Genomic DNA, 22544 nt, shown 5'->3' with positions numbered 1-22544 from the left:
GGCGGAGACCCGGCTCATGTCTCACCGGCCAGCTGCTGCAGAAATATGGATGTTCAAAAGGAGGAAACTATTATTCTATATTTATCATAATTATAGATGTTGATACAAAAACCAACAAAATTTGGATTATTTGAGTTGAATAGAAATAGTTCTACCTACCCAAGTAGGAGACGTAAAATGAAGAAGTGGAGCTACCAGGAGATTCCAGGATTGTATCTGTTGTGCCATGTATGCAGCATTTATAGATCGTCTGAAAGGGAGTGGAATATTAAAATGTTATATGAATATCTAGGGACTTTGGAGCCATGGGATGTGGCATTTCATTGAATGTGTCAATTTGTCACATCCAGACATCCAAATGACGTCAGAGGAGGACAGGGACTGGACGCTTCAGTGAATGGGGATGTTGTGTGGAACCAAAACAACAATACAGCTGACAGGGGAATCATATTTTATTGTCAGACAAGACAGATCTTTTGCACTCTGAGTATGGTCTCAGTCTTATATTCTCAAATCTTGATTAATTAGTATATTTTCTTTTTGATCCACTGACTGGAAAATTACTTCCAGTCTAATTTCCAGCAAAAGTGTCCTTGGTGTCTCACTGTTTTTATTTCATTTGCGTAAATCAAGCTCATTCATTTTATTATGTTGATATTTGTGTTTGGCCTAAATTCAACACAGTATGCCACAAAATTCTGCACTTGTCATGTCTTTTCCCAGCAATTCTGCAATTGAGTTAACCCAATTCAAACACAATCCTGGGTTAAATCAAGGGTATGTAAATGAAAACAACTGTGATGTGATGATAAATTCAAATATTATTACATCACAAATTTGATTAATAGCACTTAGGTTAAGATATTCATGCGGTCTCTTTAGATACTCTTTAGTTGCTGTCACTGTAAACACTTAGAAAATGGGGGACAGGGTGGTCCGCAGTACAGGGATGGCTCTGTATTTATTGGCCTCATCAGGAATGCCAGTAGAACTGCCTCCAGTAGAACATGTGAAAGACCAAGAACCTGGTCAAATACTGCAACCACTGAACATTCAGGGTATGGAGACTAAGGTTGTGGAGAGCTACAAGTACATTATTGTTAATCTGAACAATAAACTGGACTGGACTCACAACTCCGAAGCCCTCTACAGAAAAGGGCAGAGCAGGCTGTACCTGCTGCGGAGGCTCAGGTCTTTCGGGGTCAAGGATCCACTCAAGGAACACTCATTAACATTGGTAGATTCTCACTGAAGGCATCAAAACTATGAATTGAACACATGTGGAGTTATGTACTTAACAAAGTACATTCATAGTTTTGATGCCTTCAGTGAGAATCTACCAATGTAAATGGTCATGAAAATAGAGAAAACACATTGAATGAGAAGGTGTGTCCAAACTTTTGGCCTGTACTGTATATCCACTCTTTACATATGTACATATACATATTTTAATATATATACATACATATACACACACGCACACATATCTATATATACATATATTTTTTTAATATGTTTATCCAAAGTTACTGATCGATTTTCTATTTCTATAGTGAACTTTTTATTTTATGCTGTCGGTATAGTCTTTATGCTGCTTATTTTTAGAGGTAACTGAAATAAATATGCTAAATTTCATGTTTATTCATTTTATTTAAATGAGTTTATTAAACGAAAGAAAAGGCATCTGTCTGCGTCGTTTCGAACACGTCACGCCCGATTCCGCGATTACGTCCGCAAATCTCGCGGGATTTGGCGGAAAAGCCCCGGAAGTTGGCGCGCACGGTGAACTTGTTGCGGAGAAAGTTTGTCAGAAAAGCGGCCGCCGCTCGTCCCCTGAATACGCGAGTCGTCCGCTGCCCCGACCCAGCATGGAGCCCAGCAACCACGGTCAGTTAGCAGCGGGTTCAATCGCGGAACCGTCGTGTTTCTGCTCTTTATGTCGAGCTTGTTGCTGTTGTTGTTTTAATTACGGAAGGCGATTCGTGTTTTAGTCTGAGCCAAACCCCTCCGTTTTATGAATTAACGTAGCGAATAGCAGCGTGTCTGGCTTGCTAAATTAATCTCCCCAGAAGTGTGACGGGGCCTGGACACCGGGTGACTCGGCACGGCGTTTTCTTATCTTTTATTCTTTTTAGGCTCTGCTATATAATGTCGTCATTTCGCGTGTTGGATTTCGAAACGACGTCGAGTGCCGACATGTGTTTAAAGTGTCAGGACGCGTTCGAAGTAAACCTTTGGTTCAAGGAATTTAAAGGCTTTTGACCTTTGACCCTTTGACTCCGGTGCTTTAGGTGAAGGCTTTGGGATGAACAGCGGCATGGAAGGTGCCAGCGGCGGAGCACTTCCTCCTAGCCTGACCGAGGAAGAGGCGGAGGAGCTAAGGGTGGAACTGACTAAGGTAATGCTACCGACGTGCTCGTCGCCACTTCCCACAAGGCATCTGGCAAGGTAGTGACTGGTCCACGTCCCCGTTTCTTAGGTGGAGGACGAGATTCAGACCTTAAGACAGGTCCTCTCTGCCAAGGAGAGGCACGCCGCGGACATCAAGAGGCAGCTGGGCATCAGTCCCCTCAGCGAAATCAAACAGAACATCACCAAGGGCTGGCAGGACGTCCAGTCCTCCAACGTGTAAGTGCTGACGTTACCAATCGCTCAAGTTCCCCTTTGGACCTTGCGGCCCAACATGACGACAGTATGGTCAATCCAGCCTCGACCAAGCGTTCACCTTCTCATCTAGGTCAAAATAACTTTTCACACATTACGTCTACCCCACCATGTCTGGAATAACTGTTATATCCTCATATACACGGACACTATGAAATAGTTCAGGAAGGGACTGTCTAAAAGTGTAAAAGACACGAATAATACTGATTAAAGTGTGAAAGTGGCAGTAAGGTTCATGTTGATGTGTACAGATGTGTTAGAAGAACGATCTCCTACAAGCAAGGGTCTACAGATGGAGAACAACATTGGATTGCTGCTCAGTCTCTTCCTCTACACATTCTGCCACAAACGCTTTATACAAGTCAATATTTGATATAAGGGTTTTGTATGTTAACTAAATTGCTTGCAGCTTAGATAAACAGAGCTTTTGTTTCGCTGCTTTTTTATTAGCTGCTTAATTCTGCATTCATGCTCAATAGATAATATTGGGTATAGATGACATTTTTGTCTCTAGCTATTTGAGAACCTCACAGAGGCTTGAACAGTGGAATCAGAGTGTTACCAGCTCGGATCTGTGAGTGTTTTTAATGATTTTTCTGCTTGTTTGTGTTGTATGCTTACTGCACAGTTTCAAGCGTGGTGCGCATTCCTGCTTTGCGTACGCCTTGGGTGTAAACTTAGCCAGCTAAACACGAACCGACTCAAATGCAGCCCTTTAGACGAGGGCCAAGCACCAGGATACGTTTTTATAAAAGTATTACTACTACAAAAACTACTTTGGGGAGGTTTTTAGCTGGCTAACGTCCTTATCTAGCTTTTCTAGCGATTAGTCCCTATACCCAGTCTAGAGTTGACAATTAGCGTGAAAACATTATTTATTATCAGCAGGAGCCCTGAAATCACTAATAGTCTGATATGTGAGAGACGAATCTGAAGATCGGTATTTGACAGAAGCCGCAGGTAGATCCTGCCCTCTGTCGTTTACTCGCTGCGCTGGGAAAGGAGTCCTACCGGTTTTCAGACGTCATTGTCCAAACCACGTTTGCACAGTGTTTATTTACAGGCCTATGCACGCCCAACTCGTTCGCATATTTAAAACTGCTGAGAGCGTTTTGTTTCACGTGCTCGGCCGTCGTGACTCGACAGTGTCGCCTAATCTCTTCAGACTTCGCACTGAGTGGAGAAATCAGGGTGGCGTCGGCACGCTCGTGTCCTCATTGTCCACGGGGCAGCCCGTGGTTTGATCGGATCACTAGACAGATTGGTTTATTGAATGTTTTTCGGCAGCCACCCCTGACATTATACTCATCGTGAAGTTTGTATTGCTAGAAAGGTGGCCGTGTGCGTGTCTCCATGTCGGTTATTACTTCTTCCTTCACGTTGCTTTTCCGCAGGCGTCCTGATAAAACGAGGTGTTGGCAAAAAGTTGTCCTGTGTACGGTTGCCATGTGCAAATGTATTTGTGCTTCCTGATTCTTGAACACACCCCCTGAAAGAAGAATGTCTTTCACGTCAGTGACCTGCTTGCTTTTGTGTGTGAAGTTACCTTACAGCTTCTGCCACTCTGGAGGACATCAGCCGCTCTGACGCGTGAGTGCCATTTATCTGTGATTTCCGTCGTTTTCCCCGCCCCGCGCGAATCCCACTACCTCCCTCCCCGGGAGATCAGGGACGAGCGGCGGACTGGTTTCAGATAAGATAAGAAGAACTATCCCGAGGGAAATTCTTCTTTGTGGGAAATTCACAGCATGCTCAATGTAGTAGGAGAAACAAGAGGAATAAATTATACTTACAAAAAATAGTACAATAGAGCAAATATCAAAAATAGCTTAAGGGCTCAATAACAATAATGATATTACTATATCCAGTGAATTACCCGAGATAGTGCTAAGTGCCATCAGTACAAGTGAGAGGGGGGTAAAACAAACATTCAAAGACATCCAGGTGAGTGGTGGTGCACATCTGAGCGAAAAAACATTTGTGTTTGAATAGCCCTGAAAAAAAAAAATCACCTACAGAGCAAGGAGCTCTACGGCTGTGGTCCCTCGCCGTCTCCCCCGGTCGCGTTTTGGCACGGGACGGGGGACTGTGTGTCTCTGCGTTCGCAACCTCGTTATTGTCCCCAGTTGTTTACTTGCGACACGAGCGCCGGACAGTCGTGCACCAGCCGGAGCGCTTGTTTTTCATTGGTCCATAAGGACACTGACGCTGAATCTGGCAGACTTTTTTTTTTTTTTTTTTTTTAACCATATGGTGCTCTGGACGTGCAGGCCCGATGGCGGCCGCAGCGAACGTCATTGTGGCTGCCAAGAAAGGAAAAGAAGGACGCGGCAGCCCTGAAGGCTGCGTGAGCCCGCCACCTGGGGCGGTGCAAAACACGCCACTGGGAACAGCTGAGGAGATTGCGAAGGTTAAATCGGCTCAGGGTCCCCGTGATTAGGCGGTCTTAGGCACCCGGGGTAAGGGCATTAGGCAGCAGACGGTAGCGGCGAGCGGCCTTGCAGAGCGTTGCCAAGCGACCAGGACGCCGACTCTCCCTCATCACTCACAGAGCGCGGCTGCGTTCTGGATATTTTGAGTATTAAAGGGCATTAAGGACGAGATTGATTGATTTATTTATTTCTCATTGTGAAGCACAGCACACGGTGACACAACGAAACGTGTCCTCTGCTTTTAACCATCACCCCTAGTGAGCTGTGGGCAGCCATGACAGGCGCCCGGGGAGCAGCGTGTGGGGACGCCACCTTGACCGTTTGGGATTTGAACCCACAACCCTTCGGTTACGAGTCCTCTTTCTTACCCGCTAGGCCTCCACTGCACTTTCCTGCTTTGCACTCTCCTTTTTGCATGTGGGGGGGGGGTGATGGTGCTAGTCTGCTCTGTCCACGCTGCTACTCACCACGTTTTCGCAGTCGATGTCCATCTGTCTCTGAGTGACCCCCTCTGTCGTCTGTCCTCTCAGGTACAAGAAGACTCAGGAGACTCTGTCTCAGGCTGGCCAGATGACCTCTGCTGCCCTGTCCAGCATGGGCTCAGCCATCAGCCAACGGTTTGGGGAAATGAGGTGCGCTTAAGCCTGCCGACGAGTCCACGTGTCCCGCAGTCCCCGTCCTCCGTCCTGTTTGTTTTATAATGCTTTATCTACTGCTAAACTCACCAATCCCATACTTGATGTGGTTTTGGATGCTATCAAATTATCTAACTTTGCTTCTTAATCTTTTGTACACTTTGGGCTTTGAAATCAAAGGGATCTGATGTTGCTAGGTAACAAAACAAACAAAAAAAAATGGCGTGGATTTTCCCCAGTGCTGTACTGCCACAGCGTTTATAATTTCCCAGAATGCTCAAGTTCCATCTATGGTTTCTGTTGCTAACGCTCACATCTTTTCCCCCCGTTAATGCTGCCTCAGGGCCCTTCCATATAGAAACACCCCTAGGTAAGGCAAACACTGAAGTAGGGTTTGAAGGCCATACAAAAGTGAGAGTTCCATGTGCCTTCTTCCTGTAGAATTTAAAATTTCAGAACACTGTCTAGATCTGGAAGGCTGGTTGTTTGCGGGCTGACACCTTGCTGCTTCTTGTGCTCTGAACACCTTTTAACTGCTCGCTTTAACGCTTCATGTCTCTGTCTCCTCGACGCCATCTGAAGCCTCCGCTACTCCATGCCCCACTCCTTAAGTATGCCTGCGATGAGGTAACTCGCCACCGCCGGTGCTGTCTTTCTGCATTCTCTTCTTACTAATGCGTGAATACTGTATAGATCGAGCATTTTTAAATGATTTATACTTTGCCTTGAATATAGATTGTAATTACATTGCTCTTGTTGCCACTCAGGAGCTCGTCTTCGTTCAAGAACTTGGAGGACAAGATTGTAAATATGGGAAAGGTGAGCTTTCTACAGCATTTTTTTTATTTATTTTATTTTATTTTTTAATTCTTTAATTCTTTTGCCAAGATGTGGCCGAACATGAGTTTAGATTCACCCGTTTCTGTCCTGTGTCTCAGTAGAAATAACCAGCATCCTGTGTCCACCTCTCCGGCGATGGCTTCAGGCTCCCGCTTGAATGGTGAAGGTGTTTGTTTCCGGCCACTCCCACCTCAGGACGGCGCACTCATCAAAGAAGAAAATAAATAAAATAGCTGCTTCTCTCCAAAACCCAGTTTTTACACTCCTTCGTCACAGTCTCTAATGATTGTACTCATCCAAACTGACATGCTGTAGAAATATTTTTTGCTATTTGTACAGTAAAATATTGCATTTGAAAGCTGTATAAACTGGTACTTGTATATTTAATTGAAAAATGAATGTGGTTATTCATTATAAAACATATCTGCTTACTTACATAATGATAAAAAAATTCTGATTAGGCTAAATTAATATATTAGGGCAATTATAAGGTTCTTTATTTCTTTTTCTTTCTAGTCAACTGTCTGTTACAATACGTGTTGGATTGTTGCCGTTCTACTCGGAACAGCGTTTCATGGTTCTCTCCTTCGTTCTGCCATGTATTGCTTTGTAAATGTTGTTGTTGTAGATGAGCTGTTACAGATGTGAAAGGTTCTTGTCTCACCCTACCTGAATGATGCTGCATCTTCTGATTGCTTTACTAATAAGAGAACTCTTGTCGGGACTGTGCTGGACTAAACCCCGTTCCACTGGGTGCTGCTGTGCTGTATGAGGATTATTTACTTTTCACTGATATAATTTTGATGTCTGACCAAATTAAGGGCTGTTAAAATCTGATTACGAGGTTCATGATTCATTACTACGTTTTAAATAAAGCATTGGACACAGCAAGATTCTGGGGGTGTACTACTTTTGTTGGGAGTCATGATGTGCAGATGTAAAATTCATTATATCTATCAGTGATGGTGGACACTGGTACTAGCTGAACTCTGAACACAAGGCCAGACCTGCATGGATTTAGGTACCTGTGAGTAACCTGCAAGTTTTAATGCAACTGCTGAAAACTGACTTTTTTTGTGAATTCAGAAAAGGGAAAAGTGGCATGACTTTCATTCTTCACAAATTATTAAATCACATTATTTTACTACATATTTAACATTGAATATGTAGAAAGCTTTATATGGTTTTATAAAACATTTATAAAAATACACTGCGTTTTTTCTAAAAAATAATGCGGATTAATTACTTCCTACTCTCTGCCCCTAGATGGCGACAAATGACAGTGTTTTTTTTTTTTACAACATGGTAAAAACGCTAATAAAACGTTTTGTTGACGTGACCAGATTAGGGGGTAAAAATAACACACAGTTATATTTCGATTACAACGATACAAACGATTACTTCGATAATGAAGAAAAAAAAACTTCTTCCCTGACCGGGAATCGAACCCGGGCCGCGGCGGTGAGAGCGCCGAATCCTAACCACTAGACCACCAGGGAACTTGCATGTTGGCTGATGTTTTGGTAGTCATAACACTAATCCTTGCTATTAACTTCAGCCGATTCACAGAAAACAACAATTTTTAATGTCTTAATTATCCAAAACAACAAAACCCTTACAGCGGTGTAATCGGCGCCCAGAAGGCGTTTATGGCATTTTTTTACATATGTGGGAGAGAACGACACCCAGTTACTCTAGCACGTCTTTACATATTAATATATCCACATTTTAATCTGTATCAATTGAGCGTTTTACCCATTTTTAATTGGCCCCTTCTTGACCAGTTTTCCTTGAACCCCCTTTTAAAAGCAGCCGTCCTTGAAAGGGCGACAGCTGCGGACTCGCATGGTGGTGGGGCGCTGACGTCACCGTGCGGCGCAGGGAAGGGGGGGGCGCTGACGTCACCGCGGGCTATAAATGCGCCCACGTCGCCTCGTCCCCCGAAGCTGAGCAGGACCTTGGAGGTTCTCGCCTGGAAGCCGGACTACAAATGGACCTCGTCGCCTGAAGCTTCACGCACCTTCACTCCAGCCACCTTCCAGCCACCTTCCAGCTACCTTCCAGCCACCTTCCAGCCACCTTCCAGCCACCTGTTTAAAGGTAAGGACGAGACGTCGTGACACGCACCTGTGAATCGTGCTGTGACAGACGTGGTTTTGTCAAATTAAATGGTTTAGTAGTCCGTGCTCTTCAGTCAGCAAGCTGTTATAACAGCGTATTTACAGCATTTATCAGATGCTCTTATCCAATCAGTAGTTACAGGGACAGTCTTCCTGGAGCAACTTGGGGTAAAGTGTCTTGCTCAGGGACACAGTGGTAGTAAGTGGGATTTGAACCTGGGTCTTCTGGTTCATAGGCGAGTGTGTTACCCACTAGGCTACTACCACCCATGTAGGCATATGAATGTGTGAGCAATAATAATGCATATTTCTGGATAGCTGAAGACATGGGGCATGATTCAACCCCCCTTTCCCTTCTGATGCCCCTCACGTGTGCCCAGCTGCAGGGCTGGCATTAATACCCGCTGCACGTGCAGCCGTGCATCTGTTGCCAGCAGCAGCATCGCCTTTCTGGCAGTTCTGCACGTCTGGTTTTATTGTGAAGGTGCTTTGCGTCTATCCTGGGCCCGGGTTTACCCGCTGGTTATGGCTCAGGCGGGTATTAGCCTGGTACGCTGGTAAAATCCCTCAGTCCATCTGGGACTTGACACTGGGCCCATTCGCCAAGTAATCCCGTCTCATTAAATATGGTGGATGTCTTATGAATTCGGTGGGGCACCGAAGATCTGGCTGATCAGCTATCTGCACTTAACACCCGTGCAGAAATATAGAGACTCTGTCAGCTGCTTTTTTTTTTTTTTTTTTTTTTTAAATCTGGTCCAGATGGAAAGACACGCACCACGTGTGAGCCGAGGCTGTGTGTAAAACGATCACTTCGCGATTGACCACCGGCCCTTCATTCTAATTTTATCCACAGGTCTTTTTTTTTTTTTCCATCTTCGCAAGACTGACAAAGTTGGGCAGGGGGAAAATGGCAGCGATTCCATCCGGCGGCTCTCTGGTTGCCACCCATGACTACTACCGAAGTGAGACTTCTGTCCCCAGTCACCACAGACGTGTCCCTTTGCCTTTTTCTTTTTTTCTTATTGAATTGCATGCTTCCTTCTGCAGGGCGCATAGGATCAACTTCTAGCAACAGCTCATGCGGCAGTTCGGAGTATTCTGGGGAAGTCATTCCACACCACCCAGGTAGGGGCGGGTCACTCTTTAAAAAAAATAAAAAAATAAATAAAAAATAAAAATAATAATTAATAAATAAATAAATAAATAAAAAATAAAAATAATAATTAATAAATAAATAAATAAAATCTTTTTAGATAATGTACACAATTCACCATCACGTGTTCTCCTCTAGGTCTGCCCAGGCAGGATTCCGGACACTGGTGGTCCTCGTTCTTCTTTGGGAAACAGCCGGGCGCCATCAACGGTTCCGATTCCCAAAAGTGAGTCTGCAGATAATTGCGTCGCTCAGGATAAACTTTTAATCCGGCCACGGCTAAATTCAGGCCGACGTCTGTCCAACGTCTGCTCAGCGCAGTGAGCCTCATAACTGTATTTGTGGTGCTGTAACTGGCTTTCGTTACACAACGGTGTATTCATTCTGCTGAAATCTTCCACAGGGCTGGAACCTACACGGTGTCTAATGGTCAGGTGACCTGCGTTGCCAGGGAGATGGTGCTGAAAAGGCAGCCCAGCGAGAGCAGCGACTCTGGGAAGGTGGAGTTGGATACCTCCCCTAAATCCTGACCCCGTTCGTCTAAGTCCGCTCTGGAAGGCGACTGAGGCTCCATTTTTAGTTTCACTTTTTTATTTTCTACTTTTTGTAGTAATGAGTTCATTTAAGTTGTGTGTTGTTGTTTTTTTTTTTTTTTTTTTTTTTTTTTTTTTTTAACTCTTGACCAAAACTCTTTCAAAAATCCAAAAAATGTTTTCCACGTTGCTGTCAAGCCCATTTTGTCACCATGCATAGTGGTGAATAAAATTGTTTTGAAAATGCCACTCTGTCTAATGTGTGAAAGGGGGTTTAAAAGGTGAAAACTGGTCGGCCTGAACACACTTTCTGAAATGAAGTCTGGCAGGAAAATTAAATACACGAAGCACTTTATGGACCGCAGGTTCTGAGGGTCCTCCCCACGACAGATTACCCTGCTAATGCGGTTTATATAACGCAGGGCCAAGCAAGAAATGTAGAGCGTTCCGTAACCAAGGGACACGGGGACTTACTCCAGAGACACGATGTCAGCAGGAAGCCACAACATGAACCTGTCCACCTCAATGGTCCACGTATTGATAAAATGACCCACTTTTCCAATTCCGCTCAATATGATTTATGTCTGCGTGTGTTTTTCATTGGCTCAGTGGAACGTGAGGGGGCGGGGTTTATATATATATATCCACCCTCCATTTGTAACCTTGCACGTTTTAAAAATGACCCCATACCTACACCAGTCACTGAAACTGAATAGAGGGAGTGACCTGACCTGCCCTTTTTAAATACACTTATTTTTAACCAACAATAACATTTTTGCTTTTACTTTTATTATCCAGTCCTACTATTTTCTGCCCAGAAGGGACCTCAACAAACTTTCCTGTCCTTTAAAGGCATAATAATCATGTTTACACACACACCGTGACTTGTGACTGCATGTGACAGCAACACACACACACACACACACACACACACACTGTTACAACAAAGTCTGTGGAAAATTCTGAGTAATACACCGGAACAGGACAGATACAGCTGGACCGAGTTGACTGGTTGGTGTTTGGTGACAGGGTCACCAAGACTGTCTTGGTCCCTCCCGTTGGTCGGGCATAAACAGATCGCTGTTGTCGACAGGAACAACAGGAGGAGGTGGCGTCCCCAGCGATGGCGTGATGGCGGTCACTCTGTACAAAGTTGAACCTGTGCAGACGCTGGCACTTTATGCTGCCAAAAATACACACACGCCAACGCCAGTTTAATTTTATGGCTGAACATGGAACCAGCTGGGAGTCTGCAGGTTCTTTCTGATCTTCAGGCTGGCTTCTCATCTCTTCAGTACATTTTAAATTGTCTATAAAAATTTTGCTCAAGCCGTTTTGGTCCTTGAGCTTCATCATTAATGCAGCTCAGATTTAATTATTCTTCTTATACCTGCAAATCAGAGGAGATAAAACTGTGTGTTGTGGACTGGCCACCCTTTCAATTGGCAGCAGTTTTATCGTCACTCCTGGGTGGTGGCAGCGTTGATGTCACGTGCTCCGTCATCCAGCTCATTGTTCATCGAGTCCAAGCCTGTGTCCCCAACAAGTGACCAGATTAACAAGAGGCGTGGTGTGCTGGTCCAAATTACAGGGCCAAGGTGACAGACTCTCACATGCAAGATGATGCGGTTATCCATTTTTTTTAAAGAAAGAAGCTTCCAGATAAGATGGACAGGGGGGGAAGGAGACAGGGCAGAAATGAGAAAAGTGTTCTGGAAATTTCCAATCTCCTTTTAAAGAAACTAAGCGTCACTGTCATTTGGACTTGTGGCTCAGGGGTTCGAGTTACCACGCTCGTGAGAGCTGAAACTCCTCAGTATTTTTAGGGCGAGAAACGCTGTCTTTAGAGATTCTCTTCATGGAAACTGGGGTAACAGCTTGCCTCCACCACCAGACCCCGGCGACCCGTGAACTGACACCTTCACGGGGTACAGACTAGGTGTCCATTTCTGTGCCTGACACAGTTGGACAAGGCGCAGTCTCCAAACTTTTCTCTACATATTGCACCTTTGGGTGTCCGGTTGCTCACTTCTGAGAAAGTTATCGGACGCAACAGGAGTTGTGTGTTCAGCCAGTTCCTTTTCTGGCCAAGGTGAAGACGGCATTTATTTACAGTTGCCTGCACGCTGATGGTGGGTCTATTTTTTGCTGGCCACGTATCGAGAGCGTGGACATGACATGATGGTGGCATGTAGGCCTTGCAGCAGACAGTTTTCAAATGAAATAAAACATCAGGTGGTCTAGCCGTGGTAAATTGGGACATGGTTTTGGATTAAGATTGGCGTTGCCAGGTGCAGCGGATGGATTCCAGCCAAATAAATGTGCAAATGCTCAAAAAAGTGCACAGCAATTCAGCTCTGCAATCTCAGCCCTCATAACCACTGCTCGACCCTTCTGTACAGTTTCTCTGTAATCCCTCTGTTTCAAATCAGCGAGGACAATGCAATGTTGGATTCAAATTTCCCCAAATCTGGCAACTCTGATCCAGCTCACTGCAATCAACGCAATTATTATATGTAATCGTTTTTGAAAGGCAAATAAATGGAACTTCAGATTATACTGATTTGACCTTTTTTGCAGATCTTAATAACCCATGCTTAGGTAATGTGTTCCATAATGAAAATGAACTTTAACTAAAGGCCATCTCCTGCACACATCTCTGGAAGTGCCAAATGGGACAGGACAGGGTCGCACACATTGTACAAGAGCAGTTGCTCTGGCAATAAGGAGTGGAAAAAAATTACCCTGATGTGATTGTGAAATGGCCTGTGTGTCCCAGATGCCATATCCAGTTCCCCCTTTCACATTTGGTGGCAGTGCTGGTTACTGCGTTCAGCAGTTAAATCATTCCTTTATCAGGTCAGCCACACCCAATAACACACATCCCAAGGGGCAGCGTGTCCATGCCAAACACAAGTGATAAAGTCAAGAGAGGACAGAGAACTTGCTGTTCCTTTTAACATGTTGACCTGCGTCGCGCCCAAAAATGATTCCAAAATCCACATTTCAACATACTCTATTTATCTATGGTGCTATTTCTGACCCTTTCTGGCATTGTAGAATAAAACTGAAGACTGAAATAAACACGCCTGAAGTTACGTATTAAACTAGCAACCAAAGCGTATTTCAGTGGCTTGGCTTCTTTTAGTCAGGCTGTCCTGAACAATAGATTCATTAATCACTTGTGGGTGGTTTTCTTTTTTGCAAATGAATAATGCTATTATTATATGGCTTTCCCCTGGAAATACATGCACCAGCTACTCAAAACAAAAACCCCAGTGGTAAAGAGTTTGGGATATAGACTTGGGGAACTCCCTTCCTGCTTTTAACAGCTCCCATAAAAAAACTTTTTTCTAATCGGCATTTAAATCTGTCTGAAATGTTGGGTTTACTGTGCTTATAGTTTTATTTGCGGTGTCTCTCTTCTCTCTTTGTGTACAGCACTTTGGTCAACTGCATTGTTTCATAGTGCTTTATAAATAAATTTGAACTTGAACTTGAATTAGAGGGACTCTACAGCAGTTTCAAAATCAATAATCATCTCCATAGTGCATAGTACATCATCTCCATAAAGACTGTATGCATCATCGTATAGTGCACTCAGTCCCACTGTCTTGCTACACCACTATACAGGTGATCTTGTCTGCGGACAGATTCATTAAGGATTCAGCACACGGCTAGTTTCAAAGGGTTTATCTACACCAAAAACACAGAGAACTATAAATGAAAGAGTAAAAAGTGAATGACGTCACGTAAGCGTTCATGGGTCTGAGTACTGAGAGCCGCGACACTCTGCTGCCGCCTGGCGGCGGCTGTCAGTGCGTGACGTCGGCGCCGCGCTTTTCCGCTACACTGGCGCCCTCTTGTGGGCGGGCCGCGTCAGTGCAGCCCTCCGGCCTCCATTCGTCGTAGCGGGTCGTGTTCTCCAGCAGCGTGATCAGCTCGCTGAAGTCCGGCCGCTCCTCTGGACAGGCGCTCCAGCACACCAGCATGATCTGGTAGATGTCCGCTGGGCACGTCGGTGGCGCCGGCATTCGGTATCCGGTCGTGATAAGTGGGAACACCTGATTGTTGGAGTAACCTGCCAAATTACAGACATGTATATGTCCGGATTATTATTATTACATACACTACAGTGAAAAGAAAAAGAGTGAAAGTGAAGAGATTGTGAAGCACAAAAAGCACAGCACACAGTGCACACAAGGACATGTGTCCTCTGCATTTAACCCATCACCCGCCAAGGTGCCAGTGGTCCGCCAAGGTGCCACTGAGCAAAGCACTGTCCCCACATACTGCTCCCCGGGCGCCTGTCATGACTGCCCACTGCTCACTACAGGTGATGGTTAAAAGCAGAGGACAAATTTTGTTGTGTCACCGTGTGCTGTGCTGCAGTGGATCACAATTTAAAATATTTAAAGCAGAAATAAAACCAGAATCTTCTGTGATCTAGACAAGCATTGGTTATTTTACAATGTATTTTTGTTTTATTACAATTTAACTACCAATCGGGTTTTCTTTTAAATATTTTAAATAACTGTGTATTGTTTCAGTTTGTAAAAATCCATATTAACTACACACAGGTATTTACCTGGATATGGACATTTGCCATAAGTGTAAATTTCATAAAGAAGCACACCAAAGGACCAGACGTCCGATTTGCTGGAGAAACGTCCGTGGCTGATTGCCTCGGGTGCCGTCCATTTGAAAGGGATGGTCTTGCTCTCCGACAGATAAAACGGCTCCTGCGGAGCAAACGCGTATCAGCTGTGACATTCTGTCTCACATGAACCGCTTCGGCTCTGGCTGTTGGGTCAGCAGCAACACCGCTTCAACATAAGATCAGCGACAAGGCTGGAATATGCGTATAGAATGCTGCACAAAAACAAAAAGCTTGTTTAATGTAAATAGCATGTAGCTGATTATTAGTTGATTATTATATTAGTTTATTATAACAAGTTCAAGTTCAAGTTGAGTTTTATTTCCTTTTTAGTTAAATACATTAGACAGGACCTGGTGCTACATGTAACATTTAAACAAATTTACATACTGACATAAAGTGCACGTGTGCGACACAGACAAAGCGGGCTACATAAAATGGAAAAAACACGGTCAGGGAACAAGAGTAACTTTAAATGAAACGTTTAGACAACAAAGAAGACAGACAGCGCTGTAGTAGTACTGCTGTAGTAGTGACAGTGTTTATGCGTCTAATCTATGCATGCACATGAAAAGACGGACTTACCTTGACAAATCGTGCCAGGCCGAAGTCGGCCACTTTACAAATGTTGTCCTCGCCCACTAGAACGTTGCGTGCTGCCAGATCTCGGTGGATGCTCTTCTGGGACTCCAGATAAGCCATCCCATCCGCAACCTCCACCGCCATTTCCACTAAAGACGACAGGCCCATGGACTTCCCTTCCTGACCTAAAAAGGGCCACGTGTCAAGCTTTACATTCAATATGGTACGCAGCAATATATACAGCACAACAAAGTTGTACTCAGCAGTGGAACTAGTTAAAAATTTTCCCAACTGTAACTCTGTAATACTATTTAAAAGTGAAAAATATTAATAATGTTCATGTAGATATGTAGTAGAAGAACTCGGTGTCGGTCTAACGTATGATCTCCTACAAGCAAAATCTACAGATGGAGAACAATATCGTCTTTTTTGCTCAGACAACAACAGGAGAGCAGAGTCTCTTTCTCTACACACATCATGTCATTGTTCGATGAAAATAGGAAATTCTGCAATAAAAGTTTTAGGGAAATCAATATTTCATTAAATTTTTTTTTACATTAACAAAAAATGCTTCTAGCTTTGATAATTAGGGAATAATTTTGTTCCGGAAAAAAAAAACCTGGATGTTGGCCTGAACACTGACTCCAACTTGGCGGTGAAGATTGCGTTTAATTATAAGCAATGTGTTTCAACTCATCTGATGTTACCTAGACATATGGAGGCGTGGCACATGTTTTAACAGGCTCTAATTTATTAACACAGGCAGATGACAAATGCATTTAAATGGAAATATTGGATGTAAAATGGTACCAATGTTACAGAAAATCCCACATTAGTGAAAAGGAGAAAGAGATGGTGAGGGAAAGATGGAGAAAGGGCAAGGAGCCACCTTGCACCTGTAAAGAAAACCTCCTGAATGAGGTCTGAATATCTCATTTATACTGGACACTGGGCTCCCAAAAAGGTTGCCACAGACCAATCAGATTGGCCTTTGATGTATCTGCCTTGTCCAACCAGAAGCCCCGATACAGCAATTCAGGAATGCAGTGGTCAGCCACGCCCCTCAAGACTGTCCCCTCCTGGCACCTAAGGCCATTGGCTACCCTTTTGGCCCCCTGCTGATAGTCTTTAGCCATCGGGCGATGGGGGTGATCGTAGTGGGTAAGACACTCGACTATGAACCAGAAGGCCCAGGTTCAAATCCCACTTACTTTGAGCAAGACACTTAACCCTGAGTGTCTCCAGGGGGGGACTGTCCCTGTAACTGATTGTAAGTCGCTCTGGATAAGATACTCTGATACTGTAAATAATTGTAAATGATGATGTATATACATGTGTGAATAATACAATGTATTTCCCCAAATGAAGAATCTAGCTGCTTCTTCTGGTCTTGTGAAATATAGAGATGTACTGTATATGGATATTTGGTATATGGTGTTCTGGGGGAGGACAGAAGCCAGCCACCTTGCAGGAACCTGAGCAGGTTGCCCTTCTCCATCAGCTCGGTGATGATGTAGAAGGGATGCGCGTCCGTGCAGACGGCGAGCAGCGAGATCAGGTGCCTGTGCCTCAGCTTCTTCAGGATTTGCGTCTCCAGCTGGAACTCTCGGTGGTCCAGGGAGTCTGAGAAAAAACAAAGAGGGGCGAGGGGCGTGAATCCAACAAGTCTCTCCGCTGTCAGGTGAGGAACAGGAGGGACTGGAAGCGCCGCATTTCTTCTGACAGAAAGTGAAAGAGGAGCGAGTTGCGTCAGGGTTTTACCCTCTGCATTACTGCTGGTTCTTCTGGGACTCATCTGCCACACATATTTACATTTACAGCATTTACCAGACGCCCTTATCCAGAGCAACTTACAATCAGTAGTTACAGGGACAGTCCCCCCCTGGAGCAATTTAGGGTTAAGTGTCTTGCTCAGGGACACAATGGTAGTAAGTGGGATTTGAACCTGGGTCTTCTGGTTCATAGGCGAGTGTGTTGCACACTAGACTACTACCACCCTATCCAACTGTTTTTGTTTATTTGTGTGTGTGTGTGTGTGTGTGTGTGTGTGTGTGTGTGTGTGTGTGTGTGTGTGTGTGTGTGTGTGTGTGTATATATATATATATATATATATATCTCAGATTTGCTAGAATCTATATGGTAGATGAACCGGTTACAATCTGGTGGCCAAAGGTCAGACGCACAACAAATTGTAACTCATTTCACATCACCGTATCGCAACATGCACTGTTGTGGCCGTGTCTGCACCGAATGAAGATCGCCGCACCGTTTTTCAGAATCTTCACGGCCACGTTGACCATGCCTTTCCACCTGCCCCGGTACACGTCGGCGAAGTAGCCCCCGCCCAGCTGCTCCTCCAGGGCAAACTGGCTCTTGGGCAGTTCCCACTCGTCCACCGTGTGATGGGACAGATCCTGGGTGTTGGGCCTCCTCTGTGGGGGATTCAGGGCAGCAGTCAGAACGTCTGTCCCATATATTACCACCTTCTCAGACCCCCGTCACGACGCCCCTATCTTCACCACCCAAAAAAAAGAGACCCAACCGACAGAAAGGGTCTATGGTTCTCCTACCCGAGCGCAGGGCTTGGTGAGCAGGCCGGTGGAAGGCAGGGGGTGGTGCTTGTAGTGCTCCACCAGCTCCTCCAGGCTCTGGAACCTGTGACCGGGGTTCACGTAAAGCTCGCCGTCCACGGACTGGAAGATCTTGAAGTGCTTGACCGCCGCCACGGCACCAACTGCAACACCGGCGGGACATTAAACACGCAAGCTCAGCCACCCACCCCCCCCCCCCAGGCGGACGTGGGTTCCGCACGTACCAGACAGGACGTATCCCTTCGCATCTTTATCACTCCGCCGCACCAAGAACACGCCGCTCTCGTCCCCTGCCGCTGACAGCTGGTTCTGGGCCTCGAACCGATTCAGTTGTCCAAAGAACCACCTAGAAATTTCCAGAAATTTTCCAGAAATTTCAAACGGCAGCTCAAGACCTTCCTCATTAGAGAATATTTAGATTAATTTGTAGCCTTCTTATGTATAGAAACCACAACAGAGTGAATAAAAGATTGAATTAATAGTTGCGGGTCCTAGTGAACCTGAACTGATCACTTAATCGATGGTAACTTGAAAGCACATTGTAAGTCGCTCTGGATAAGGGCGTCTGCCAAATGCCTTAAATGTAAATGTAGAAATGATAATTGTAATTCATTTGGGCCTGTCAGCATGACAGACCACTTACTATTGTGCTGGGAGCAGCAAAAAAGGACACGTCTTACGTTCAAGGCTGCCACGCAAAAACCGTTAAACGTACAGAAACAACGGAGTGGTCAGGCCTTCGGCCTGACCACTCCGCACAATATGACGTATTGTTTATTTTGGTAGGTCGTACGGCCCGCCCACAAATCGGGTTCAAAGTGTAAAAAGTACCGTTTACTATCGTGCTATGAACAAGTTTTTGGCTCCCTGTGACCAGCCGTAAAAGCTAGAGACAAGGGAGTCGAGGCGAGGCCGAAGGCCTCGCCGAGACACACAATCTGACATATGGGACGAGTCGGTGCCACCAACGGGGGTTTGGAAAACCCGGATAAATCCGGAACACTGGGAAAAAGGCAATAAAAGGACATGTCTCACTTTCAAGGCTGCCACGCAAAAACCGTGAAACGTACAGAAACAACGGAGTGGTCAGGCCGAAGGCCTGACCACTCCGCACAATATGACGTATTGTTTATTTTGGTAAGTCGTACGGCCCGCCCACAAATCGGGTTCAAAGTGTAAAAAGTGTGGTTTACTAATGCACAGAGGAAGAGGTTTTCAGCTCCCTGTGACCAGCCGTAAAAGCTAGAGACACGGGAGTCGAGGCGAGGCCGAAGGCCTCGCCGAGACACACAATCTGACATATTGGATGTGTTGCTACCACCAACAGTGGTCAGGAAAACATGGGAAATAGGGAAGAAGGCCAAAAAGACCATGTCTCGCATCTGTGGCTGCCACGCTAAGACCGTGAGACGCACAAAAAAAACGGAGAGGTCAGGCCGAAGGCCTGACCTCTCCGCACAAAATGACATATTGATTGCTTGTTTGGGGAATACAGGAGGGCCACAAATTGTGATCAAAACATTAAAAGTGTGAAAAAAATTGGTTTCTTAAGATTTGCGATGAAACGCTTCACAGCACACACACAAGTCTCATATCAGGTCGTGCGGCTTTTCCTTCCGCACGGTTTGACGTATGGCTCGGCTCGGTCGGATTTACGGTCGGCGCGCAATTCCCCAAAAAGCGTTTTCGGAACGCGTTTATTATCCTAGTCCAAAATTGGACTTTTTTGGACTTTGTGTCCAGATGGTTTGACATAGAAAAAAGTTTTTAATGGTGTCTCGTAGATCTCATCAAGACTGATGTTTTGACGTATGGTTTATCTATGTCTGATTTACGGATCATTGACAAATTTGAAAAAACAAAAAAGTGTCAATGGGTGAAAAAAAACTTTATTTTTTTTTTTTTTTTTATTATTTCAGACTTTTTCGGCACTTAATGCGGGTCGTACCGAAGCACGCACACCGGCGTACTATATATCAAAAATTAGTACTATATTGTGTGAGGTGTGCTATTACTTTTATAAGCAATCGGACTGGGCGTGGCCGAGCTATTAACGTTCAAACAGGGTCATTTTCGCATTAGAATGCATTGAATGCTAATTTTAGCATTGGTAGCATTGGTAAAATGGGGCCCCTTTTAAGTGGTACTGCTACTGTGTCATTGCCAGCAAAGGGGGTCCTACAAGGGGTACTGATACAGCAGCAGCGACAGCACTGTGATTCAATGGAATTTCAAACCAGCAGCTTCATTAGGATGACAATCAAACACATTATTAAGACCGCCCGGTCCTTTGGCTGCTTTATTGGGGACACCCTGTCCTTCGGGTACTTCATTAGGGACGCCCTGTCCTTCAGGCACTTCATTAGGGACGCCCTGTCCAACAACCACTTTATTAGGGACGCCCGGTCCATCAGTCACTTTATTAGGGACACCCTGTCCTACAGCCCCTTTATTAGGGACGCCCGGTCCTACAGCCCCTTTATTAGGGACGCCCGGTCCATCAGTCACTTTAGTAGGGACACCCTGTCCTACAGCCACTTTATTAGGGACACCCTGTCCTACAGCCCCTTTATTAGGGACGCCCTGTCCAACAACCACTTTATTAGGGACGCCCGGTCCATCAGTCACTTTAGTAGGGACGCCCTGTCCTACAGCCACTTTATTAGGGACGCCCTGTCCAACAACCACTTCATTAGGGACGCCCTGTCCAACAACCACTTCATTAGGGACGCCCGGTCCTTCGGCCACTTAATTAGGGACGCCCTGTCCTTTGGCCATTTCATAAGGGACGCCCTGTCCTACAGCAACTTTATTAGGGACGCCCTGTCCTACGGCCATTAACATGCTACGCCTTGAGCTAACATGCAAATTTTTTCAAAATTGTCCAAAGGTCACCAAATTTAATATGACGCATCTTGGCCACGCCCTGTTAGCATTTTTTATGTTAGCATTAGCATGCTAACATGCTAATTGTTAAACATGCTCCAAACATCCCCAAATTTAACGTGACGCATCTTGGACACGCCCTGTTAGCGTTTTTTATGTTAGCATGCTAGCATTAGCATGCTAACATGCTAATTTTTTTAACATGCTCCAAACGTGACCAAATTTACAGTGACGCATCTTGGCCACACCCTGTTAGCGTTTTTGATGTTAGTATGCTAGCATTAGCATGTTAACATGCTAATTTTAAAACATGCTCCAAACAACACCAAATTTAATGTGAAGCACCTTGGCCACGCCCTGTTAGCACTTTTGATGTTAGCAGGCTAGCATTAACATGCTAACATGCTATTTTTTAACATGTTCTATACGTCAACAGATTTCACGTCACTGCCTGCTCTATCGGATACTTTAATAACACCGCCTGATTTCACAGCTGAGACCAGCTCAGCAGGTTATGCCCGCGCTCCTACGAAAAACGCCCGGACAGGCCCATCAAAATTTCCCCTGGAATTTTGGCTTCTAGTTAATATTATTGTTGCTCATATTATTATAATTAACTACTCAACTTGTTATAATAATAATAATAATAATACAGCTATGATGATAACAACAACCACGAATGAAAAGTAAAAAGTGGAGCTATTATTATTATTATTATTATTATTATTATTATAAGAAGGCGCTGATTGGTGGCTTCATCGAACTCACGGCTGCGCGTCTATCGTGTTGCTCCTCGCCAGGTAGTTGTGCGGGACGAAGCCGCAGACCTTCCGCGCCCCGTCCACGATCTTCTCGGCCGTCCACCACCCCCCGGAGCTCCTGGTGACGCGGAGCACCTCGTCCTTCTGGAAGGACACCTCCTCGTCGTCCCGCGCCTCGAAGGACCACAGCGCCTTGTAGAAGCCCGTGGTCTCGTCCTGAGGTGGAGACCCCACCCCGGGCTCCTTCTCGTGGGTCCAGACGATCTCCACGGCCTGCTGGTCCCCTGCTGCAGCGTCCTTGTCCGTCCCGCGTCTGCACAGTCCGCTCCAGGATGGACAGGTGAACATTTCACGCGGCGCTGCGGAGGGGTGTGTGTGTGTGTGTGTGTGTGTGTGTGTGTGTGTGTGTGTGTGTGGAATGAAGAGAAGGAGCTGAGGAACCATGAGGAAGTGAACGTTGTGGCGCTTCTTTCCTGATCCTGCACATCCAAGAAGCGAAAATCATAAAAGCGCCTATTTTATTATTATTTAATGTAAAAAAAGTTTTTTATTATACCTGTTGTTAAAAGTTGGAAAATAAGGTTAATAAAAACAGTGAAATGAAATTTTATACAGTATATAAAATCCGTGGTGATAGATTTTGGTGAAATAATCAGAAGGTTCCAGATCCGGCACTGAGCAAAGCAC

General features: G+C 45.1%; 3 protein-coding genes and 1 non-coding gene across 15 annotated transcripts; 2 read left to right on the top strand and 2 right to left on the bottom strand.

Moving 5' to 3' along the window:
* Positions 1 to 1752: 1752 nt before the first annotated feature.
* Positions 1753 to 7464, top strand: tpd52l2a (tpd52 like 2a). 9 transcript variants are annotated; one of them, XM_028994317.1, is made up of 9 exons: positions 1753 to 1887; positions 2292 to 2398; positions 2480 to 2628; positions 4207 to 4254; positions 5627 to 5728; positions 6075 to 6101; positions 6314 to 6358; positions 6499 to 6550; positions 6673 to 7464. In XM_028994317.1, exons 1-9 carry the CDS (start codon positions 1869 to 1871, stop codon positions 6676 to 6678), a joined length of 555 nt encoding a protein of 184 aa, XP_028850150.1. In that variant the 5' UTR covers positions 1753 to 1868; the 3' UTR covers positions 6679 to 7464. The 9 variants fall into 9 exon arrangements, 8 of the variants coding, with proteins under 8 accessions (XP_028850150.1, XP_028850148.1, XP_028850149.1 ...); XM_028994315.1 differs by lacking the exon at positions 4207 to 4254 and adding an exon at positions 3179 to 3238; XM_028994316.1 differs by lacking the exon at positions 4207 to 4254 and adding an exon at positions 3179 to 3238 and having other exon boundaries at positions 6670 to 7464.
* A 534-nt stretch (positions 7465 to 7998) lies between these two features.
* On the bottom strand, positions 7999 to 8070 carry trnae-cuc (transfer RNA glutamic acid (anticodon CUC)). The gene has a single exon. It is a non-coding gene; the product is annotated as a tRNA-Glu (tRNA).
* Positions 8071 to 8503: 433 nt separating this feature from the next.
* ppdpfa (pancreatic progenitor cell differentiation and proliferation factor a) lies at positions 8504 to 10626 on the top strand. Of its 2 annotated transcripts, none has more exons than XM_028994230.1 (5): positions 8504 to 8671; positions 9577 to 9656; positions 9742 to 9819; positions 9986 to 10073; positions 10251 to 10626. In XM_028994230.1, the coding sequence occupies exons 2-5, from the start codon at positions 9602 to 9604 to the stop codon at positions 10375 to 10377; spliced, it is 348 nt and encodes a 115-aa protein (XP_028850063.1). In that variant the 5' UTR covers positions 8504 to 8671; positions 9577 to 9601; the 3' UTR covers positions 10378 to 10626. The 2 variants fall into 2 exon arrangements, with proteins under 2 accessions (XP_028850063.1, XP_028850062.1); XM_028994229.1 differs by having other exon boundaries at positions 9548 to 9656.
* A 3522-nt stretch (positions 10627 to 14148) lies between these two features.
* On the bottom strand, positions 14149 to 22247 carry ptk6a (PTK6 protein tyrosine kinase 6a). Of its 3 annotated transcripts, XM_028994331.1 has the most exons (8): positions 21865 to 22247; positions 18435 to 18556; positions 18190 to 18353; positions 17886 to 18051; positions 17084 to 17242; positions 15623 to 15804; positions 14969 to 15122; positions 14149 to 14461 (listed from the first exon to the last, which is right to left on the bottom strand). In XM_028994331.1, the coding sequence occupies exons 1-8, from the start codon at positions 22203 to 22205 to the stop codon at positions 14196 to 14198; spliced, it is 1554 nt and encodes a 517-aa protein (XP_028850164.1). In that variant the 5' UTR covers positions 22206 to 22247; the 3' UTR covers positions 14149 to 14195. The 3 variants fall into 3 exon arrangements, with proteins under 3 accessions (XP_028850164.1, XP_028850165.1, XP_028850166.1); XM_028994332.1 differs by lacking the exon at positions 14969 to 15122 and having other exon boundaries at positions 14205 to 14461; XM_028994333.1 differs by lacking the exons at positions 14149 to 14461; positions 14969 to 15122 and adding an exon at positions 15140 to 15252.
* Between the last annotated feature and the right edge of the window lie 297 nt (positions 22248 to 22544).

This window comes from Denticeps clupeoides, chromosome 10, assembly GCF_900700375.1.
Source record: "Denticeps clupeoides chromosome 10, fDenClu1.1, whole genome shotgun sequence".
In the NCBI taxonomy this organism is placed as follows: Eukaryota; Metazoa; Chordata; class Actinopteri; order Clupeiformes; family Denticipitidae; genus Denticeps; species Denticeps clupeoides.
The sequence above is the reverse complement of the archived record's forward strand: the minus strand, read 5'-3'. Positions and strand labels throughout refer to the sequence as shown.